Source organism: Engystomops pustulosus, chromosome 2 (genome assembly GCF_040894005.1).
Source record: "Engystomops pustulosus chromosome 2, aEngPut4.maternal, whole genome shotgun sequence".
In the NCBI taxonomy this organism is placed as follows: domain Eukaryota; kingdom Metazoa; phylum Chordata; class Amphibia; order Anura; family Leptodactylidae; genus Engystomops; species Engystomops pustulosus.
Genome location: NC_092412.1, coordinates 18676397 through 18702328, shown reverse-complemented (window position 1 = coordinate 18702328; position 25932 = coordinate 18676397). Strand labels below are relative to the sequence as shown.

General features: G+C 42.9%; 1 protein-coding gene across 1 annotated transcript in view; it reads right to left on the bottom strand.

The window, feature by feature from the left end:
* The window catches only part of FAM168A (family with sequence similarity 168 member A), an 87058-nt gene that overhangs the window by 43218 nt on the left and 17908 nt on the right, over window positions 1-25932 (bottom strand). Inside the window, exon 3 of the mRNA XM_072133861.1 lies at window positions 3757-3844. Within this exon, the coding sequence (XP_071989962.1) occupies window positions 3757-3826 (70 nt within the window). The 5' untranslated portion in view covers window positions 3827-3844. The remainder of the gene's footprint in view (window positions 1-3756; window positions 3845-25932) is intronic.

The window sequence follows — 25932 nt, the reverse complement described above, 5'->3', positions numbered from 1 at the left end:
GACTGCAGGACGGAGGAGGAGGAGGAAGAAGATGATAACAACAGACTGCAGGACGGAGAAGGCGGAGGAAGAAGAAGACGACAACGGACTGCAGGACAGAGGAGGAGGAGGCAGACAACGACTGCAGGACAGAGGAGGATGAAGATGATGACTACTACAAGACAAAGTGGAGGAGGAGGAGGAGAAAGAAAAGAAAGAAAGAACAAAATCTAAGGAAGAAGTGCAGTGGCACCAGAAGTATGGAGAGGGTAATGAAGGGAAGGAGGCGCTGGTGGCAGAGATCACAAGGGTGCCGGTAACAAAAGTTGGTAACTTGAGGGAGGACTAATGATACTGTAAACAGAAGGAAGACAGACAGGTAACACAGAATGTGAAGGGTAAGAAAAGAAGGAAAAGAGACCCATGGGTGGTGTAAGGGGAAAGGGAAAAAGATGAGCCAGAATTTATATCTATGAAGGGGCAGTAAGAATATGGGTCACTCCTCTAGGCTTAGTCCCTATGAAGTGTACTAAGGAGTCAGTGATGTAACATATTCTTGGTGTGCAGAGCCAGGACAGTCTTATAAATCATTCCTCTGCAGAGACATTAACATTCCAGACCAGCGCTGCCTCTAGAAACCAGGAGGACCGCAGCCGGGACATGCGACAGGGGGCCACACACCCCGCTACACAAATCTATCTACATATATCATCTACTTAAGTCCATGTACCGTGACCCGAGCGTTACACTGCAGAGATAGACCACTGCCATTAGGGGGTGCTGCAGCCATGATGGGGGGTAGGGAGTACCGGGAATGCACGCAGTTCTGGTAGGTGCTACGTGTCCCAATCACATCCAGGACATAGGTTTCCTCAGCAGAACATTGCCATCTTTATTTTCCTATATCGCATCTGGGCTCACGCAACTTTGTCACCAGTGGCTCTTCCTTTGATGACTTTTGATGCTAATCTCTATACACTGAGAAACCACAAGAGCTGACATGATGAAGTGCTGACCCGTCTAGCCACCCTTACCTGGGACTTTCGTCTCAGTCGCTCAGATCCTAACCCTTGTCTAACCCGACGTCCACACAAGACCGAGGTAAATAGGATTCCTCCTTTAAATCAGCCGGCCATTGGATACAGCAGATTTGTTAGCCACACCAGGATGGAGGTGTTGTCTGAACATCGCCTCTAATAAAAACCTTTCACAATACAGCTTAAAAAGAGACAGATCTGCTCCAGTCCATGGCGAAGCATGGAGAAAGAGAGAGACAGAGACGGACCAGAGGATGGGGGGAGCAACCAAGAGATGAGAAGGGGGGATGCACCAAGAGAAAGAGAGACGAGAAGGGGGGAGGGGATGCACCAAGAGAAAGAGAGACGAGAAGGGGGGGGGGGGGATGCACCAAGAGAAAGAGAGACGAGAAGGGGGGAGGGGATGCACCAAGAGAAAGAGAGACGAGAAGGGGGGGGGGGGATGCACCAAGAGAAAGAGAGACGAGAAGGGGGGGGGGATGCACCAAGAGAAAGAGAGACGAGAAGGGGGGGGGGGGGGGATGCACCAAGAGAAAGAGAGACGAGAAGGGGGGGGGGGGGGGGGGGATGCACCAAGAGAAAGAGAGACGAGAAGGGGGGGGGGGGGGGGGATGCACCAAGAGAAAGAGAGACGAGAAGGGGGGGGGGATGCATCAAGAGAAAGAGAGACGAGAAGGGGGGGGGGGGATGCACCAAGAGAAAGAGAGACGAGAAGGGGGGGGGGGGATGCACCAAGAGAAAGAGAGACGAGAAGGGGGGGGGGGATGCACCAAGAGAAAGAGAGACGAGAAGGGGGGGGGGATGCACCAAGAGAAAGAGAGACGAGAAGGGGGGGGGGGGATGCACCAAGAGAAAGAGAGACCAGAAGGGGGGGGGGGATGCACCAAGAGAAAGAGAGACGAGAAGGGGGGGGGGGGATGCACCAAGAGAAAGAGAGACGAGAAAGAGAGACCAGAAGGGGGGGGGGGATGCACCAAGAGAAAGAGAGACGAGAAGGGGGGGGGAGGATGCACCAAGAGAAAGAGAGACGAGAAGGGGGGGGGGGGGGATGCACCAAGAGAAAGAGAGACCAGAAGGGGGGGGGGGATGCACCAAGAGAAAGAGAGACCAGAAGGGGGGGGGGGGGATGCACCAAGAGAAAGAGAGACGAGAAAGAGAGACGAGAAGGGGGGGGGGATGCACCAAGAGAAAGAGAGACGAGAAGGGGGGGGGGGGGGGATGCACCAAGAGAAAGAGAGACGAGAAGGGGGGGGGGGGATGCACCAAGAGAAAGAGAGACGAGAAGGGGGGGGGGGGATGCACCAAGAGAAAGAGAGACGAGAAGGGGGGGGGGGATGCACCAAGAGAAAGAGAGACGAGAAGGGGGGGGGGGGTGCACCAAGAGAAAGAGAGACGAGAAGGGGGGGGGGGATGCACCAAGAGAAAGAGAGACGAGAAGGGGGGGGGGGATGCACCAAGAGAAAGAAAGACGAGAAGGGGGGGGGGGATGCACCAAGAGAAAGAGAGACGAGAAGGGGGGGGGGGGGGATGCACCAAGAGAAAGAGAGACGAGAAGGGGGGGGGGGGGATGCATCAAGAGAAAGAGAGACGAGAAGGGGGGGGGGGGGATGCACCAAGAGAAAGAGAGACGAGAAGGGGGGGGGGGGGGGGATGCACCAAGAGAAAGAGAGACGAGAAGGGGGGGGATGCACCAAGAGAAAGAGAGACGAGAGGGGGGGGGGATGCACCAAGAGAAAGAGAGACGAGAAGGGGGGGGGATGCACCAAGAGAAAGAGAGACGAGAGGGGGGGGGGGATGCACCAAGAGAAAGAGAGACGAGAGGGGGGGGGGGATGCACCAAGAGAAAGAGAGACGAGAAGGGGGGGGGGATGCACCAAGAGAAAGAGAGACATGAGAAGGGGGCGGGAGCACCGAGAGAAAGAGACGAGAAGGGGGGGGGGGCACCGAGAGAGAGACGAGAAGAGAGGGGGGGGGGCACCGAGAGAGAGACGAGAAGGGGAGGGATGCACCGAGAGAGAGAGATGGGGGGGGGGGGGCAGTTACCAAGAGAGAGATGAGAAAGAGGGAAAAAAAGAGAAGGGGATGCCAAGAGAGAGAGGCAAGAAGGGGGAGACAGAATGGGGAGCAAAAAGTAAAGAGATGATGGATTAGAGAGATCAGAAGAGGTGACGATGGGGGTATGAAGTTGTAAGCCAAAGCAACATAAGGAGATAAGGGGGGGGGGGGGGGGGAGTTGAGAAGGTGACATTTCACATCGAAGGCAGAAGAACAAAAATATTCCCTGCTCCTCTGTACGGGATGTGCGTCCTGGGTCCAGGGTCTACAATCCCCCTCTAATCTCACCCTAGAGCTGGTACAAGAGGATCTGGCGACCATCACGTAGCTGAAGGAGACATTAGCATCCGTGCTGCCCCCGTCCTCTGCCCGCGCTGCGCTACTCGCTGTTCTGATGTAGAAGACGATGATGGCGCATGCCGAGAGATCAGCACATCCTGCTCTGACCTTACACAGAACACAAAGTTCTCCGCCGACCCGCTGAGCAAAACCTCCGGCACAAGCACAACAAACAAGAGCCGAGGAAACCAGAGAGATGAACTATGGCGGAGCCACAAGAGAACTTATAGGAGGCAGACCTCGGTGGTGAAGAACACAGAACAATCATCATCAAAGCAGTATGATTCCCAAATATAAAGACGTCCATCACATCTCAGATCACACAAGCTAAGCCCCTCCTTCCTACCTGCGTAGGTCATGTTTTTTGGATTTCCATAGGGAGCCCCGGGCTGGACAGGGCTATAAACCGGATTCATGATGGAAGACCGAGATCTCTGCAAGAGGAAGAAGAAACATAAAATGATGGTACAATAAGGAGGAGCACAGGCTGGAGTGTAAGATACATATCATAAAAAGAGTTGCCTACTGTGGACCCCCCAATAAAAAGATTATAGAAAACTCAGCTTCCTGCACCCATGGAAATATTTGCTTAAATCTACAGCACCACAACACTGCTGTGCTCTGAGTTCTGTGCATTAAGCTGCTGCACCTCCCCCTCTCCTCTGCTATAGTACAGATAATAGATACCATCTGATTGAATACCAAAACAGGGATGGGGAGGGATAGTAGAGAAGTGCAAAGCAAAGAGCACAGCAGTGTGAGGACACAGAACAAAACTGATATATAATATAATATATTAATATATAATAAAAGCGGCATGGTGGCTTAGTGGTTAGCATTACAGCCTTGCAGCGCTGGGGACATGGGTTCAATTCCCAGGGTCAACACCTGCAAAGAGTTTGTATGTTCTCTCCGTGTTTGCATGGGTTTCCTCCGGGTCCTCCGGTTTCCTCCCACAATCCACAACATATTGTTAGGTTGATTAGATTGTGAGCCCCATTGGGGATTTAGCAAGGCCTGTGCAGTGCTGCGTAATCTGTGTGCGCTATATAAAGCAATTATTATTATTATTATTATTTATTATTATAATTTTACAGTCCTACTGCTAAAATCAACATACACAAAGATCTGATTACACATCTCTCAAAGGACAATACATAACACTGCAGAGAGCACAGCAGTGTGAGGACACAACCCCCAGTGCACTTGAAGAAACAATCCTGACCTATAAATACCTTCTATACTCGAGTATAAGCCTAGTTTTTCAGCACAAAAAAATGTGTTGAAAACCCCAAACTCGGCTTATACTCGAGTCTAAAAAATAAATTAATCAAAACTCCCCTTTCCGGTGGCCCCCCTAGATCTTCTGTGCGATCCATCCGGCAGAGGCGGCAGGTCCGTGTGACATCACATCATCTGACATATATCCTGCCAACCGCAGGCTGGCAGGATATATACATTGGGGCAGGGGCTTGCAGGCTATATACTGGCTGTGACCAATGCATTTCCCACCCTCGGCTTATACTCAAGTCAATAAGTTTTCCCAGTTTTTTGTGGTAAAATTGGGGGCCTCGGCTTATACTCGGGTCGGCTTATACTCGAGTATATACAGTACATATATCACAGTCCTGCAGCTACTAACATATACAAAGGCTTGATTACAAATCTTTCCAATATCTACCAGTGGTTGCAGAGAGCACAGATCGCAGCAGTGTGAGGTCCAGTCCCCAGTGCACTTGAAGAAGCTACAAACTTGGAATATAAATCCCTATATACAGACAGGGGAGGGTCAGACACCCGACATCCCCTACATACAGATCAGTGGTTATCAAGATTACAAACAGAAAACAGAGCAGGAAAAAGACAGCGCCATGTAGTGGCTGAACAGAGTCACTGCAGGTTAAGCTCCTAATCAAATAAATAGGAGCTAAAGTGCAGTAACCTGCCCCAACCACTATACATAGAAGGGCGCTGTCTGCTTCCTGTGCCGGGGTGAGGCCGTCACCAGGCAAAGCCTACTGACCTGGCAACAAAGGCCTTGGTCATGCCAAAAATCCCCAAGTTGAGGCCAGGAGGTGCGCTTGTCTTATCGGTGTTAGTGCACATCACAGACTCGACCTCCGAGTGTATACTACACCCTATTCCTGAGACACTACATCAAGCAGTCAGCCAGATTTACCAGTAATCCTACAGAGCCACAGCTGATACATTGCAACGCTTCCGCAGCTCTGCTATCTGTCGATAAGGAGATATCTTAAGTAACATCAGAAGGAGTCTTCATACTGTGTGTAGTATGTGGTGGAGGAGATAAGGCTGAGCCTCTTCATCATCCAGTGGCCACCGAGCAGATACTCAGACCCTTATCTCCAGAGATATCAGCTCCCTGTGCAGCAGAGACCGCAGGACCCATCACACATGGGCTACAGGCACAGCACCCAAATCATACAACCGCAGTACACACATTATATAGAGAGCGATGGGTATTCATGTACAATGTGTGGATATATCTACAGGCAGTCCCCGGGTTACATACAAGATAGGGTCTGGAGGTTTGTTCTTAAGTTGAATTTGTATGTAAGTCGAAACTGTATATTTTATAATGGAAGTTCTAGACAATTTTTTTTCTTTTGCCCCAGTGACAATTGGAGTTTCAAAATTTTTGGTGTAATTGGACCAAGAATTATCAATAAAGCTTCATTACAGACATCTTACAGCTGATCATTGCAGTCTGGAACTATAGTAAAGCATCCAGAGAGCTTCAACAGAGGTCACAGTGGGCAGAGGGGTCCGTCTGTAACTATGGGTTGTCTGTAAGTCGGGTGTCCTTAAGTAGGGGACCGCCTGTATATATCTATATATATAGGAATATGAGAAGGATAGAAAATGCAGTATAACCACTATAATACTGCCCCCTATGTACAAGAATATAACTACTATAATACTGCCCCCTATGTACAAGAATATAACTACTATAATACTGCCCCCTATGTACAAGAATATAACTACTATAATACTGCCCCCTATGTACAGGAATATAACTACTATAATACTGCCCCCTATGTACAAGAATATAACTACTATAATACTGCCCCCTATGTACAAGAATATAACTACTATAATACTGCCCCCTATGTACAAGAATATAACTACTATAATACTGCCCCCTATGTACAAGAATATAACTACTATAATACTGCCCCCTATGTACAAGAATATAACTACTATAATACTGCCCCCTAAGTACAAGAATATAACTACTATAATACTGCACCTATGTACAAGAATATAACTACTATAATACTGCCTCCTATGTACAGGAATATAACTACTATAATACTGCCCCCTATGTACAAGAATATAACTACTATAATACTGCCCCCTATGTACAAGAATATAACTACTATAATACTGCCCCCCAATGTACAAGAATATAACTACTATAATACTGCCCCCTATGTACAGGAATATAACTACTATAATACTGCCCCCTATGTACAAGAATATAACTACTATAATACTGCCCCCTAAGTACAAGAATATAACTACTATAATACTGCCTCCTATGTACAGGAATATAACTACTATAATACTGCCCCCTATGTACAAGAATATAACTACTATAATACTGCCCCCTATGTACAAGAATATAACTACTATAATACTGCCCCCTATGTACAGGAATATAACTACTATAATACTGCCCCCTATGTACAAGAATATAACTACTATAATACTGCCCCCTATGTACAAGAATATAACTACTATAATACTGCCCCCTATGTACAAGAATATAACTACTATAATACTGCCCCCTATGTACAAGAATATAACTACTATAATACTGCCCTCTATGTACAAGAATATAACTACTATAATACTGCCCCTATGTACAAGAATATAACTACTATAATACTGCCCCTATGTACAAGAATATAACTACTATAATACGGTCCCCTATGTACAAGAATATAACTACTATAATACTGCCCCCTATGTACAAGAATATAACTACTATAATACTGCCCCCTATGTACAAGAACATAACTACTATAATACTGCCCCTATGTACAAGAATATAACTTCTATAATACTGCTCCTGTGTACAAGAATATAACTACTATAATACTGCCTCCTATGTACAAGAATATAACTACTATAATACTGCCCCCTATGTACAAGAATATAACTACTATAATACTGCCCTCTATGTACAAGAATATAACTACTATAATACTGCCCCTATGTACAAGAATATAACTACTATAATACTGCCCCTATGTACAAGAATATAACTACTATAATACTGCCCTCTATGTACAAGAATATAACTACTATAATACTGCCCCCTATGTACAAGAATATAACTACTATAATACTGCCCCCTATGTACAAGAACATAACTACTATAATACTGCCCCTATGTACAAGAATATAACTACTATAATACTGCCCCCTATGTACAAGAATATAACTACTATAATACTGCCCCCTATGTACAAGAATATAACTACTATAATACTGCCCCTATGTACAAGAATATAACTACTATAATACTGCCCCCTATGTACAAGAATATAACTACTATAATACTGCCCCTATGTACAAGAATATAACTACTATAACACTGCCTCCTATGTACAAGAATATAACTACTATAATACTGCCCCCTATGTACAGGAATATAACTACTATAATACTGCCCCCTATGTACAAGAATATAACTACTATAATACTGTCCCCTATGTACAAGAATATAACTACTATAATACTGCCCCCTATGTACAAGAATATAACTACTATAATACTGTCCCCTATGTACAAGAATATAACTACTATAATACTGTCCCCTATGTACAAGAATATAACTACTATAATACTGCCCTCTATATACAAGAATTTAACTACTATAATACTGCCCCCTATGTACAAGAATATAACTACTATAATACTGCCCCCTATGAACAAGAATATAACTACTATAATACTGCTCCTATGTACAAGAATATAACTACTATAATACTGCCCCCTATGTACAGGAATATAACTACTATAATACTGCCCCGTATGTACAAGAATATAACTACTATAATACTGCCCCCTATGTACAAGAATATAACTACTATAATACTGCCCCCTATGTACAAGAATATAACTACTATAATACTGCCCCCTATGTACAGGAATATAACTACTATAATACTGCCCCCTATGTACAGGAATATAACTACTATAATACTGCCCCCTATGTACAAGAATATAACTACTATAATACTGCCCCCTATGTACAAGAATATAACTACTATAATACTGTCCCCTATGTACAAGAATATAACTACTATAATACTGCCCCCTATGTACAAGAATATAACTACTATAATACTGCCCCCTATGTACAAGAATATAACTACTATAATACTGCCCCCTATGTACAGGAAAACAACTACTGCAATACTGCCCCCTATGTACAGGAATACAACTACTATAATAATCTCCCCTATGTACAAGAATATAACTACTATAACACTGTCCCCTATGTACAAGAATATAACTACTATAATACTGCCCCCTATGTACAGGAATACAACTACTATAACACTCTCCCCTATGTACAAGAATATAACTACTATAACACTGTCCCCTATGTACAGGAATACAACTACTATAATACTGCCCCCTATGTACAAGAATATAACTACTATAATACTGCCCCCTATGTACAGGAATACAACTACTGTAATACTCTCCCCTATGTACAGGAATATAACTACTATAACACTGCCCCCTATGTACAAGAATATAACTACTATAACACTGCCCCCTATGTACAAGAATATAACTACTATAATACTGCCCCCTATGTACAGGAATATAACTACTATAATACTGCCCCCTATGTACAAGAATATAACTACTATAATACTGCCCCCTATGTACAAGAATATAACTACTATAATACTGCCCCCTATGTACAAGAATATAACTACTATAATACTGCCCCCTATGTACAAGAATATAACTACTATAATACTGCCCCCTATGTACAGGAATATAACTACTATAATACTGCCCCTATGTACAGGAATATAACTGCTATAATACTGCCCCCTATGTACAAGAATATAACTACTATAATACTGCCCCCTATGTACAAGAATATAACTACTGCCCCCTATGTACAAGAATATAACTACTATAATACTGCCCCCTATGTACAAGAATATAACTACTATAATACTGCCCCCTATGTACAAGAATATATTCTTGTACATAGGGGGCAGTATTATAGTAGTTATATTCTTGTACATAGGGAGCAGTATTATAGTAGTTATATTTCTTTACACAGGCTGCAGTATTATAGTAGTTATATTCTTGTACATAGGGGGCAGTATAATAGTAGTTATATTCTTGTGTATATAAGGGGCAGTATTATAGTAGTTATATTCTTGTACATAGGGGGCAGTGTTATAGTAGTTATATTCTTGTACATAGGGGGCAGTGTTATAGTAGTTATATTCTTGTACATAGGGGGCACTATTATAGTAGTTATATTCTTGTACATAGGGGGCAGTATTATAGTAGTTATATTCTTGTACATAGGGGGCAGTATTATAGTAGTTATATTCTTGTACATAGGGGGCAGTATTATAGTAGTTATATTCTTGTACATAGGGGGCAGTATTATAGTAGTTATATTCTTGTACATAGGGAGCAGTATTATAGTAGTTATATTCTTGTACATAGGGGGCAGTATTGTAGTAGTTATATTCTTGTACATAGGGGGCAGTATTATAGTAGATATATTCTTGTATATAAGGGGCAGTATTATAGTAGTTATATTCTTGTGTATATAGGGGGCAGTATTATAGTAGTTATATTCTTGTGTATATAGGGGGCAGTATTATAGTAGTTATATTCTTGTACATAGGGGGTAGTATTATAGTAGTTACATTCTTGTACATAGGGGGTAGTATTATAGTAGTTATATTCTTGTACATAGGGGGCAGTATTATAGTAGTTATATTCTTGTACATAGGGGGCAGTATTATAGTAGTTATATTCTTGTACATAGGGGGCAGTATTATAGTAGTTATATTCTTGTACATAGGGGGCAGTACTATAGTAGTTATATTCTTGTACATAGGGGGCAGTATTATAGTAGTTATATTCTAGTACATAGGGGGCAGTATTATAGTAGTTATATTCTTGTACATAGGGGCAGTATTACCGTAGTTATACTCTTGTACATAGGGGGCAGTATTATAGTAGTTATATTCCTGTACATAGGGGGCAGTATTATAGTAGTTATACTCTTGTACATAGGGGGCAGTATTATAGTAGTTATATTCTTGTACATAGGGGCAGTATTGTAGTAGTTATATTCCTGTACATAGGGGGCAGTGTTATAGTAGTTATATTCTTGTACATAGGGGGCAGTATTATAGTAGTTATATTCTTGTACATAGGTGGCAGTATTATAGTAGTTATATTCCTGTACATAGGGGCAGTATTATAGTAGTTATATTCTTGTACATAGGGGGCAGTATTATAGTAGTTATATTCTTGTACATAGGGGGCAGTATTATAGTAGTTATATTCTTGTACATAGGGGGCAGTATTATAGTAGTTATATTCCTGTACATAGAGAGCAGTATTATAGTAGTTATATTCTTGTACATAGGGGGCAGTATTATAGTAGTTATATTCCTGTACATAGGGGGCAGTATTATAGTAGTTATATTCTTGTACATAGGGGGCAGTATTATAGTAGTTATATTCTTGTACATAGGGGGCAGTATTATAGTAGTTATATTCTTGTACATAGGGAGCAGTATTATAGTAGTTATATTCCTGTACATAGGGGGCAGTATTATAGCAGTTATATTCCTGTACATAGGGGGCAGTATTATAGTAGTTATATTCTTGTACATAGGGGGCAGTATAATAGTAGTTATATTCTTGTACATAGGGGGCAGTATTATAGTAGTTATATTCTTGTACATTGGGGGCAGTATTATAGTAGTTATATTCTTGTACATTGGGGGCAGTATTATAGTAGTTATATTCTTGTACATAGGGGGCAGTATTATAGTAGTTATATTCTTGTACATAGGGGGCAGTATTATAGTAGTTATATTCCTGTACATAGGGGGCAGTATTATAGTAGTTATATTCCTGTACATAGGGGGCAGTAGTATTATAGTAGTTATATTCCTGTACATAGGGGGCAGTATTATAGTAGTTATATTCTTGTACAGGGAGGCAGTATTATAGTAGTTATATTCCTGTACATAGGGGGCAGTATTATAGTAGTTATATTCTTGTACATAGGGGGCAGTATTATAGTAGTTATATCCCTGTACATAGGGGGCAGTGATATAGTAGTTATATTCTTGTACATAGGGGGCAGTGTTATAGTAGTTATATTCCTGTATATATATATGGGATAGTATATTAGTATGGCAGAGTCCTTGGCACTCCTTAGTGCACCTCATACCACAGGCACGGCAGTAATGTTACTACATGGATAACAGATGCAGTATAATAACACATTTCTCTGTCTGGCACAGGAAAACTTTCTAAAAGTTCTTGTGGAAAGCTTGAATGATGAAGTAATGCGACATACTGACGATTCATCATCGGGCAGAGCAGGTTGTGTGCCGGGTGCAGCTGCTCCCTTTCTGCAGTCTAGGAATAGTCAGACATGCGGAGCTTAGGAACATGTAACAAGACGGATGGAGGAGGCCTCAGTGTGCGGCTCTCAGGAAGAGATGTGGCTATGAGCATCACTTAAAGGTCTAATGACCTTGTGGAACAAAAAAAATCTAAGTTGAGTCCTCATTCATCCTTTTTTTTTTTTTTTTTTTTTTTACAGTTCCCAAATATCACCGACCCCAGTGTCCCAATAAGTGCTCCTCCATATGCGATGCTGAAATCTCAGGCACCAGAAGGGTCAAATCAGAACCTCTAATGCTCCTTGTACAAGTCACTTAAAGGGATTGTGTGGTTTCCTGACACGGAGCTTCATCTCTGGTCCTTCTCACCTGAAAGGAAGCAGATCTGCAGGACCTACCACAGCCGATCACTGGTTCTGGTGTAGAGTCCATGCTTTGTAGCACCACAATTCTCATACTGATGACCTTATCCCATCATACTGTACTCTGGAGCCGCAGAACCTCACCGAGCACCACGCAGCAGCCTCTGCCGCAGAACCTCGCCGAGCACCACGCAGCAGCCTCTGCCGCAGAACCTCGCCGAGCACCACGCAGCAGCCTCTGCCGCAGAACCTCACCGAGCACCACGCAGCAGCCTCTGCCGCAGAACCTCGCCGAGCACCACGCAGCAGCCTCTGCCGCAGAACCTCGCCGAGCACCACGCAGCAGCCTCTGCCGCAGAACCTCGCCGAGCACCACGCAGCAGCCTCTGCCGCAGAACCTCGCCGAGCACCACGCAGCAGCCTCTGCCGCAGAACCTCGCCGAGCACCACGCAGCAGCCTCTGCCGCAGAACCTCACCGGGCACCACGCAGCAGCCTCTGCCGCAGAACCTCACCGGGCACCACGCAGCAGCCTCTGCCGCAGAACCTCACCGAGCACCACGCAGCAGCCTCTGCCGCAGAACCTCACCGAGCACCACGCAGCAGCCTCTGCCGCAGAACCTCACACCTCACCGAGCACCACGCAGCAGCCTCTGCCGCAGAACCTCACCGAGCACCACGCAGCAGCCTCTGCCGCAGAACCTCACCGAGCACCACGCAGCAGCCTCTGCCGCAGAACCTCACCGAGCACCACGCAGCAGCCTCTGCCGCAGAACCTCACCGAGCACCACGCAGCAGCCTCTGCCGCAGAACCTCCCCGAGCACCACGCAGCAGCCTCTGCCGCAGAACCTCCCCGAGCACCACGCAGCAGCCTCTGCCGCAGAACCTCACCGAGCAACCCGCAGCAGCCTCTGCCGCAGAACCTCACCGAGCAACCCGCAGCAGCCTCTGCCGCAGAACCTCACCGAGCACCACGCAGCAGCCTCTGCCGCAGAACCTCACCGAGCACCACGCAGCAGCCTCTGCCGCAGAACCTCACCAAGCACCACGCAGCAGCCTCTGCCGCAGAACCTCACCAAGCACCACGCAGCAGCCTCTGCCGCAGAACCTCACCGAGCACCACGCAGCAGCCTCCAACGCAGAACCTTACCGGGCACCACGCAGCAGCCTCCAACGCAGAACCTCACCGAGCACCACGCAGCAGCCTCCAACGCAGAACCTCACCGAGCACCACGCGGCAGCCTCTGCCGCAGAACCTCACCAAGCACCACGCGGCAGCCTCTGCTGCAGAACCTTACCGGGCACCACGCAGCAGCCTCTGCTGCAGAACCTTACCGGGCACCACGCAGCAGTCTCTGCTGCAGAACCTTACCGAGCACCACGCAGCAGTCTCTGCTGCAGAACCTCACCGAGCACCACGCAGCAGCCTCTGCTGCAGAACCTCACCGAGCACCATGCAGCAGCCTCTGCTGCAGAACCTTACCGGGCACCACGCAGCAGCCTCTGCTGCAGAACCTCACCGAGCACCACGCAGCAGCCTCTGCTGCAGAACCTCACCGAGCACCATGCAGCAGCCTCTGCTGCAGAACCTTACCGGGCACCACGCAGCAGCCTCTGCTGCAGAACCTCACCGAGCACCACGCAGCAGCCTCTGCCGCAGAACCTCACCAAGCACCATGCAGCAGCCTCTGCTGCAGAACCTTACCGGGCACCAAGCAGCAGCCTCCGACTCAGAACCTCCCGGGCAATTCGCAACCAAGGCACCCCCCAGCACGGAACCTCATCAGGCACCCGGCATCAGGCTCTGGCGCAAAACCTCCCCAGGCGACCCGCAGAAGCCTCCAACGCAGAACCTCACTTGGCACCGCACAGTAGCCTTAGCACAGAACAACACCGGCCACCCTGCAGCAGCCTCTGGCACGGGAACTTTGACAAGCCTTCCGCAGCAGTGGCGCAGAACCTAAACAAGCCCTCCACAACAGCCTCCGCCGCAGAACCCTCACTGGGCACCATCTGACGCAGAACCTCACCGGCACCCCACAGCAGCCTCAGCAGAAACTCTTTAAGAAGAGATTTATATAAGGAACACATAAAACCCTCATCAGTGACATTGGGGGACTATAATATAAATGAGGCAGAAGAGGACAATAAAGATGCAGGGCAGCTGCGTCACACATGGTGGGGGTGACAATCCTTTACATGCGTTATTGATAGCGAGGGTCTTCTAGGCACAGTCCCAGAGATGCACTGGGGAGGAGATGAAACCCCCTGACACATGTGATGGATGGTGCAGACTGTATGTAGGGACATAGAGGGGACAGTGCAGCACATCCCCGGGGACAGCATCAGAGCATGAAGAAGAGCAATCTGCAGGAAGACAACACCGTGCCAGCACAATATGTAGTAACCTACTACAGGGGCGATGCCTGCTCCTCTCCAGGGGGCAGAGATCATTCATAGGGAATCTACACTATGTAAGCGCCAACTTATACTATAGAAGAGGAGGAATGAGAGAAAAACGAGTATATGAAAGAGGAGAGAGAGGGAAAATATATACAACCCTGTATGTGTGTGTGAATAGGAGCAGAGGAGAAGATCTGTAGTAATAGCATTTTCTAACTTGCAGGGACAGGGAATTGTAACCAAAGTCTCTTGTTAGGTGCCTGCAGCAATCTAGTAACTGGCAACAGATGTTACATTATAGAAGAAGAGATGGAACCACATGCAACGCAGCTCAACAATAGGAACCAAAATTACAGCAATATATATTGCAACTATAATACTGCCCCCCATGTACAAAAATATAACTACTATAATACTGCCCCCTATGTACAGGAATATAACTACTATAATACTGCCCCCTATGTACAAGAATATAACTACTATAATACTGCCTCCTATGTACAAGAATATAACTACTATAATACTGCCCCCTGTGTACAGGAATATAACTACTATAATACTGCCCCCTATGTACAAGAATATAACTACTATAATACTGTCCCCTATGTACAGGAATATAACTACTATAATACTGCCCCCTATGTACAAGAATATAACTACTATAATACTGCCCCCTATGTACAGGAATATAACTACTATAATACTACCCTCTATGTACAAGAATATAACTACTATAATACTGCCCCCTGTGTACAGGAATATAACTACTATAATACTGCCCCCTGTGTACAAGAATATAACTACTATAATACTGCCCCCTATGTACAGGAATATAACTACTATAATACTGCCCCCTATGTACAGGAATATAACTACTATAATACTGCCCCCTATGTACAGGAATATAACTACTATAATACTGCCCCCTATGTACAGGAATATAACTACTATAATACTGCCCCCTATGTACAGGAATATAACTACTATAATACTGCCCCCTATGTACAAGAATATAACTACTATAATACTGCCCCCTATGTACAAGAATATAACTACTATAATACTGCCCCCTATGTACAAGAATATAACTACTATAATACTGCCCCTATGTACAAGAATATAACTACTATAATACTGCCCCCTATGTACAAGAATATAACTACTATAATACTGCTCCCTATGTACAAGAATATAACTACTATAATACTGCCCCTATGTACAGGAATATAACTACTATAATACTGCTCCCTATGTACAGGAATATAACTACTATAATACTGCCCCCTATGTACAAGACTATAACTACTATAATACTGCCTCCTATGTACAGGAATATAACTACTATAATACTGCCCCCTGTGTACAAGAATATAACTACTATAATACTGCCCCCTATGTACAAGAATATAACTACTATAATCCTGCCCCCTATGTACAAGAATATAACTACTATAATACTGCCCCCTATGTACAGGAATATAACTACTATAATACTGCCCCCTATGTACAAGAATATAACTACTATAATACTGCCCCCTATGTACAAGAATATAACATACTGCCCCCTATGTACAGGAATATAACTACTATAATACTGCCCCCTATGTAAAAGAATATAACATACTGCCCCCTATGTACAAGAATATAACTACTATAATACTGCCCCCTATGTACAAGAATATAACTACTATAATACTGCTCCTCTATGTACAAGAATATAACTACTATAATACTGCCCCCTATGTACAAGAATATAACTACTATAATACTGCCCCCTATGTACAGGAATATAACTACTATAATACTGCTCCCTATGTACAAGAATATAACTACTATAATACTGCCCCCTATGTACAGGAATATAACTACTATAATACTGATCCCTATGTACAAGAATATAACTACTATAATACTGCCCCCTATGTACAAGAATATAACTACTATAATACTGCCCCCTATGTACAAGAATATAACTACTATAATACTGCCCCCTATGTACAAGAATATAACTACTATAATACTGCCCCCTATGTACAAGAATATAACTACTATAATACTGCCCCCTATGTACAAGAATATAACTACTATAATACTGCCCCCTATGTACAAGAATATAACTACTATAATACTGCCCCCTATGTACAAGAATATAACTACTATAATACTGCCCCCTATGTACAAGAATATAACTACTATAATACTGCCCCCTATGTACAAGAATATAACTACTATAATACTGCCCCCTATGTACAAGAATATAACTACTATAATACTGCCCCCTATGTACAAGAATATAACTACTATAATACTGCCCCCTATGTACAAGAATATAACTACTATAATACTGCCCCCTATGTACAAGAATATAACTACTATAATACTGCCCCCTATGTACAGGAATATAACTACTATAATACTGCCCCCTATGTACAAGAATATAACTACTATATTACTGCCCCCTATGTACAAGAATATAACTACTATAATACTGCCCCCTATGTACAAGAATATAACTACTATAATACTGCCCCCTATGTACAAGAATATAACTACTATAATACTGCCCCCTATGTACAGGAATATAACTACTATAATACTGCCCCCTATGTACAAGAATATAACTACTATATTACTGCCCCCTATGTACAAGAATATAACTACTATAATACTGCCCCCTATGTACAAGAATATAACTACTATAATACTTCCCCCTATGTACAAGAATATTACTATAATACTACCCCTATGTACAAGAATATAACTACTATAATACTACCCCTATGTACAAGAATATAACTACTATAATACTGCCCCCTGTGTACAGGAATATAACTACTATAATACTGCCCCCTATGTACAAGAATATAACTACTATAATACTGCCCCCTATGTACAAGAATATAACATACTGCCCCCTATGTACAGGAATATAACTACTATAATACTGCCCCCTATGTAAAAGAATATAACATACTGCCCCCTATGTACAAGAATATAACTACTATAATACTGCCCCCTATGTACAAGAATATAACTACTATAATACTGCTCCTCTATGTACAAGAATATAACTACTATAATACTGCCCCCTATGTACAAGAATATAACTACTATAATACTGCCCCCTATGTACAGGAATATAACTACTATAATACTGCTCCCTATGTACAAGAATATAACTACTATAATACTGCTCCCTATGTACAGGAATATAACTACTATAATACTGATCCCTATGTACAAGAATATAACTACTATAATACTGCCCCCTATGTACAAGAATATAACTACTATAATACTGCCCCCTATGTACAAGAATATAACTACTATAATACTGCCCCCTATGTACAAGAATATAACTACTATAATACTGCCCCCTATGTACAAGAATATAACTACTATAATACTGCCCCCTATGTACAAGAATATAACTACTATAATACTGCCCCCTATGTACAAGAATATAACTACTATAATACTGCCCCCTATGTACAAGAATATAACTACTATAATACTGCCCCCTATGTACAAGAATATAACTACTATAATACTGCCCCCTATGTACAAGAATATAACTACTATAATACTGCCCCCTATGTACAAGAATATAACTACTATAATACTGCCCCCTATGTACAAGAATATAACTACTATAATACTGCCCCCTATGTACAAGAATATAACTACTATAATACTGCCCCCTATGTACAAGAATATAACTACTATAATACTGCCCCCTATGTACAGGAATATAACTACTATAATACTGCCCCCTATGTACAGGAATATAACTACTATAATACTGCCCCCTATGTACAAGAATATAACTACTATATTACTGCCCCCTATGTACAAGAATATAACTACTATAATACTGCCCCCTATGTACAAGAATATAACTACTATAATACTGCCCCCTATGTACAAGAATATAACTACTATAATACTGCCCCCTATGTACAGGAATATAACTACTATAATACTGCCCCCTATGTACAAGAATATAACTACTATATTACTGCCCCCTATGTACAAGAATATAACTACTATAATACTGCCCCCTATGTACAAGAATATAACTACTATAATACTTCCCCCTATGTACAAGAATATTACTATAATACTACCCCTATGTACAAGAATATAACTACTATAATACTACCCCTATGTACAAGAATATAACTACTATAATACTGCCCCCTGTGTACAGGAATATAACTACTATAATACTGCCCCCTGTGTACAAGAATATAACTACTATAATACTGCCCCCTATGTACAAGAATATAACTACTATAATACTGCCCCCTATGTACAGGAATATAACTACTATAATACTGCCCCCTATGTACAAGAATATAACTACTATAATACTGCCCCCTATGTACAAGAATATAACTACTATAATACTGCCCCCTATGTACAGGAATATAACTACTATAATACTGCCCCCTATGTACAAGAATATAACTACTATATTACTGCCCCCTATGTACAAGAATATAACTACTATAATACTGCCCCCTATGTACAAGAATATAACTACTATAATACTTCCCCCTATGTACAAGAATATTACTATAATACTACCCCTATGTACAAGAATATAACTACTATAATACTGCCCCCTGTGTACAAGAATATAACTACTATAATACTGCCCCCTATGTACAAGAATATAACTACTATATTACTGCCCCCTATGTACAAGAATATAACTACTATAATACTGCCCCCTATGTACAAGAATATAACTACTATAATACTGCTCCTCTATGTACAAGAATATAACTACTATAATACTGCCCCCTATGTACAAGAATATAACTACTATAATACTGCCCCCTATGTACAAGAATATAACTACTATAATACTGCCCCCTATGTACAAGAATATAACTACTATAATACTGCTCCTCTATGTACAAGAATATAACTACTATAATACTGCCCCCTATGTACAAGAATATAACTACTATAATACTGCCCCCTATGTACAGGAATATAACTACTATAATACTGCTCCCTATGTACAGGAATATAACTACTATAATACTGCTCCCTATGTACAGGAATATAACTACTATAATACTGATCCCTATGTTCAAGAATATAACTACTATAATACTGCCCCCTATGTACAAGAATATAACTACTATAATACTGCTCCCTATGTACAAGAATATAACTACTATAATACTGCCCCCTATGTACAAGAATATAACTACTATAATACTACCCCTGTGTACAAGAATATAACTACTATAATACTGCCCCCTGTGTACAGGAATATAACTACTATAATACTGCCCCCTGTGTACAGGAATATAACTACTATAATACTGCCCCCTATGTACAAGAATATAACTACTATAATACTGCCCCCTATGTACAAGAATATAACTACTATAATACTGCCCCCTATGTACAGGAATATAACTTCTATAATACTGCCCCCTATGTACAAGAATATAGCTACTATAATACTGCCCCCTATGTACAGGAATATAACTACTATAATACTGCCCCCTATGTACAAGAATATAACTACTATAATACTGCCCCCTATGTACAAGAATATAACTACTATAATACTACCCCCTATGTACAAGAATATAACTACTATAATACTGCCCCCTATGTACAAGAATATAACTACTATAATACTGCCCCCTATGTACAAGAATATAACTACTATAATACTACCCCTATGTACAAGAAAAAGACCCAAACCAATTTATGCCAAACTATGTAATTCATCCTCTTTCCTGTGGGAGGCAGCGTAGAATTATTCATGGGTTTGGTAGTGTATTACAACCGATCACTGGAAAGACACGTATAAGGAGTAGAGTTCGACTTTAACCTTAAAAACTCAATAAATGATGCGTCTCCATATGAAGTGGAAACACTTTACAGCCTAATTTCCAGAAATGTCACATCTTTTTCTCTGACAAGGGCCCTTTATAAGGATGTAAGAGGAAATGAAGAGCTCCTCAGTAGAAGGTCTATTTCCCTTTAAACCCCCGGTGTAGAAGGGTTCTTGAGGAGAACACTCGGGAAGTTTCTAATACTCCAATGACAATTCCAAGAGACACAATTCATTGTGGTTACCAGGCAACCGAACATAAACCAGACGGCAGGAATCATATCGGGGCGAGGCGTGAAGGAAGCTCTCAGACCTCCGTGATTAAATAATGGCGCGTTACCACTTCCTAATGAGAATTGTGTGTGATGGAGGGCGGCACAGGGAGGGTTCATGTGTATTAAAAGTGTGAAATCAGCCCAATAACAAATAAAGATACAAAATATCAATATTTAAAGGGAACCTCCTTCCAATTCCACCTCTGTGGGTCCTGGTAGATGTCGCTCCACTGATTTCAGCACAGTTGGAATTTTTTTTGTAGCAGCTATGGTTCCCGAGTAATCAGTCAGACAAGATTTCATATGATCAGGTGGGAGGGTCTTGAGTCTGGGCTCCTCCTACTTGAAACAGGGATGAGAAACTATTAACAGCTACTGCTCGGGAATGGTAAGGGCTAGAGAAAAAATTCCAACTGCACCGGAATCGGATGAACGAAACCCATTGGAGGATAAAAAGCAGAGGGGGAGATGGAAATTGACTTTTGGGTTACAGAATAATTGGTTATTTTTGGAATAATTAATTAGTTTGGGAGACATTTTATAATAGAGACTTGACCGCAGCGACCAATCGCTATTCTCCCTCCCCTGACCGGTGACACTTGACAGGAATAGATATATTAGTTCTTGCTCTGGGGTTGCCATGACACCAGCAAGATCGCTGAAAATGCTAACTCTTGAGAAAGCGATGAATGTCAAGGTGACCCAAACAAGTCGCGTTTCACGGCTCGAGAACCACGCTTCAATGTACAGGGTAGCAAACAATAGGTGGACACTAAGCCCAATTTCTTCCTTCTGGAGGGGAGCTATTTGCATATTTTCCCATAAAGCACTGCTATTAACGTTTCGCCATCATCAATGTGGTTTGGGGTCATAGCGGATGGTTAGGTACCATTACCGCACCTTCATCATGTCCCTGGTGATTGGAGAACAGAGGCCTATGTATCATCCCTGGAGAGATGTGTAATCGGACCTTTGTGTATATTGTTAGTAGCAGCAGGACTGTGAAATATGAATTTATATTACAGGATTCTAGCTTCTGGTTGCATGTCCTCACACTGCTGTGCTCTCTGCAGCCAGTATCATGTATTGTCCCTGGAGAGATGTGTAATCAGACCTTTGTAAATGTTAGTAGCAGCAGGACTGTGAAATATGAATGTATATCACAGGATTCTAGCTTCTGGTTGCATGTCCTCACACTGCTGTGCTCTCTGCAGCCAGTGTTATTTATTGTCCCTGGAGAGATGTGTAATCAGACCTTTGTGAATGTTAATAGCAGCAGAACTGTGAAATATGAATTTATGTTCCAGGAGTATAGCTTCTTTAATCGGACTGAGGGAGGCGGGAGGATTGTCCTCACACTTCTGTGCTCTGTGCCCTGAACCCTGCAAATCGGTATGAAAGCTGTAGCAGGTTAGAGAGTTGAATGTGAATGCAAACATTCAGAAGTGGTAGCTGTGGAGCAGCTTAGAGCAGATTTGCAAAGAGCACAGCAGTGTGAGGACACATCCCCAGTATTGCAATCCTGGAAGATAAATCCATCAGAGTCCTGCTGCTACTAACAACACACACAAAAGGTAGGATCACACAACTCTCCAGCGCTGCCAAAGAAAAACATAAGGGCAAGTTAAAGGGGTTGTCCACTTTCAGAAAATAATTCATTTTCTTTGTTTAAGGTTAAGTCATGCAATCTCCCAACAATTCCAATGGGGATAAATAACGAGCCGTGCACCTGTGTGACATCACATGACCAGGGATATAACGAGCTGTGTGCCTGTGTGACATCACATGACCAAGGATATAACGAGCCGTGCACCTGCGTGACATCACATGACCAAGGATATAACGAGCCGTGCACCTGCGTGACATCACATGACCAGGGATATAACGAGGCGTGCGCCTGCGTGACATCACATGATCAGAGACAGATTTCTATCCAGTGGAAGTCACCATAGAAACTTCCTTTAGCAGGACAGCAAGCAGAGATCTAGAAAACTGTGAGGAACTGATACAGAAAGTATATTGGAAAATTGATGAACTTTTCAATTCAGAAAGAATATCAATTATTATTTGAAAGTGGACAAGCCCTTTAAAGTCATAAATAAAGAAGTAGTTCTGTAGTAAGACCCTCAGTTCCCCAATTCTCCGTATGCAGCAGCAGTGTAAAGAATGGGGGTGATAGCTGTATATATGTCTGTAGTGTAAAGAATGGGGGGCAATAGCTGCATATACAGTCACCGGCCACTTTATTAGGTACACCTGTCCAACTGCTCATTAACACTTAATTTCTAATCAGCCAATCACATGGCGGCAACTCAGTGCATTTAGGCATGTAGACATGGTCAAGACAATCTCCTGCAGTTCAAACCGAGCATCAGTATGGGGAAGAAAGGTGATTTGTGGCCTTTGAACGTGGCATGGTTGTTGGTGCCAGAAGGGCTGGTCTGAGTATTTCAGAAACTGCTGATCTACTGAGATTTTCACGCACAACCATCTCTAGGGTTTACAGAGAATGGTCCGAAAAAGAAAAAACATCCAGTGAGCGGCAGTTCTGTGGGCGGAAATGCCTTGTTGATGCCAGAGGTCAGAGGAGAATGGGCAGACTGGTTCGAGCTGATAGAAAGGCAACAGTGACTCAAATCGCCACCCGTTACAGCCAAGGTAGGCAGAAGAGCATCTCTGAACGCACAGTACGTGAGGCAGATGGGCTACAGCAGCAGAAGACCACACCGGGTGCCACTCCTTTCAGCTAAGAACAGGAAACTGAGGCTACAATTTGCACAAGCTCAGCGAAATTGGACAGTAGAAGATTGGAAAAACGTTGCCTGGTCTGATGAGTCTCGATTTCTGCTGCGACATTCGGATGGTAGGGTCAGAATTTGGCGTCAACAACATGAAAGCGTGGATCCATCCTGCCTTGTATCAGCGGCTCAGGCTGGTGGTGGTGGTGTCATGGTGTCTTTGGGCCCCTTGGTACAACGCCACAGCCTACCTGAGTATTGCTGCTGACCATGTCCATCCCTTTATGAGCACAATGTACCCTGTAACATCTGATGGCTACTTTCAGCAGGATAATGCGCCATGTCATAAAGCTGGAAGCATCTCAGACTGGTTTCTTGAACATGACAATGAGGTCACTGGACACAAATGGCCTCCACAGTCACCAGATCTCCATCCAATAGAGCATCTTTGGGATGTGGTGGAACGGGAGATTCGCATCATGGATGTGCAGCCGACAAATCTGCGGCAACTGTGTGATGCCATCATGTCAATATGGACCAAAATCTCTGAGGAGCTTCCAGCACCTTGTTGTATCTATGCCACGAAGAATTGAGGCAGTTCTGAAGGCAAAAGGGGGTCCGACCCGTTACTAGCATGGTGTACCTAATAAAGTGGCCGGTGAGTGTATGTCTGTAGTGTAATCCTTCTCAGCCAGTGATACTTTGTATAATTCGATGACTCCGCACCCATGGAATCAGGAGAACACTTATACCGATTACACAGATTTGCGCGTTTCCATGACCTTGGATGTAGCCATGGTAACCAGTATAAAGTCTCACATTTTGGTGAAGGTTTATAGCAACTTCCAGCGATTAACTCCCAAAGATGAGACACAAAGAGTCCGAAGGAAAGTGCCTCCGGAATATACCAGGTCATAGGTCATCGCCTCATGCACAGGGGGCAGAGAGGTGAGAGGTACAAGGGCATAACCAGCTGCGGGGCTGCTCCTCCACCGGACCTTACAGGAACCACTCAAAGGGTTAACATTGGGAACTATCAAGCAAACAATGGAGCAGACATGGCAGATAAGCTCCATATATGCTAAATATTTTAATAATGACAGCTTGGATACAATGTTGCAGGTCTATGGATGGTCCATACTTGTATAATGGCAGCTTAGATACAACATTGCAGGTCTATGGGTGGTAGATACTTGTATAATGGCAGCTTAGATACAATGTTCCAGGACTAAGGATGGTAGATACTTGTATAATAGCAGCTTAGATACGTTGGAGGTCTACGAATGGTCTATACTTGTATAATGGCAGCTTAGATACAATGTTGCAGGTCTATGGGTGGTAGATACTTGTATAATGGCAGCTTAGATACAATGTTCCAGGACTAAGGATGGTAGATACTTGTATAATAGCAGCTTAGATACGTTGGAGGTCTACGAATGGTCTATACTTGTATAATGGCAGCTTAGATACAATGTTGCAGGTCTATGGGTGGTAGATACTTGTATAATGGCAGCTTAGATACAATGTTGCAGGACTAAGGATGGTAGATACTTGTATAATAGCAGCTTAGATACGTTGGAGGTCTACAAATGGTCTATACATGTATAATGGCAGCTTAGATACAATGTTGCAGAACTAAGGATGGTAGATTCTTGTATAATGGCAGCTTAGATACAAAGTTGGAGGTCTATGGATGGCCCATACTTGTATAATGGCAGCTTAGATACAGCAGCTCAGTTCATGTAGTATAGATACCTCTTTGATGGCAGCTTAGATACAGAAGCTCAGCTCTATTAAGGGTAGATACATCTAAAGGACATATGTCTGAAGCTGCTGCATCATAAATCGCATCTATTTTCATGCTCAAATAATCCCAGCTTAGATACAGCAGTCCAGCTCCAAGTAAAATATAAACCACTTCAATTACAGCAGCTCGGCCCCATGTATTGTACAAGACTCAGATGGCAGCTTAGATACAGATGATCAGATTGCTATTTTGCAGCTTAGATACAGCATCTAAGCTCAATGTATGATAAAATCTCTATTCTAGAACTATAAGAGCAGAGCATCATGTGACCCTCTGAAAGAACACAAGTCTCCCAAAAATAGTCAAGGTTTTACTATCAATTAATATGAATTTTAATAACTTTCTTAGCTTTGGGTGGTCTAAGAAGACCCCTAACATTGTATTCAAGGTCTTTATATT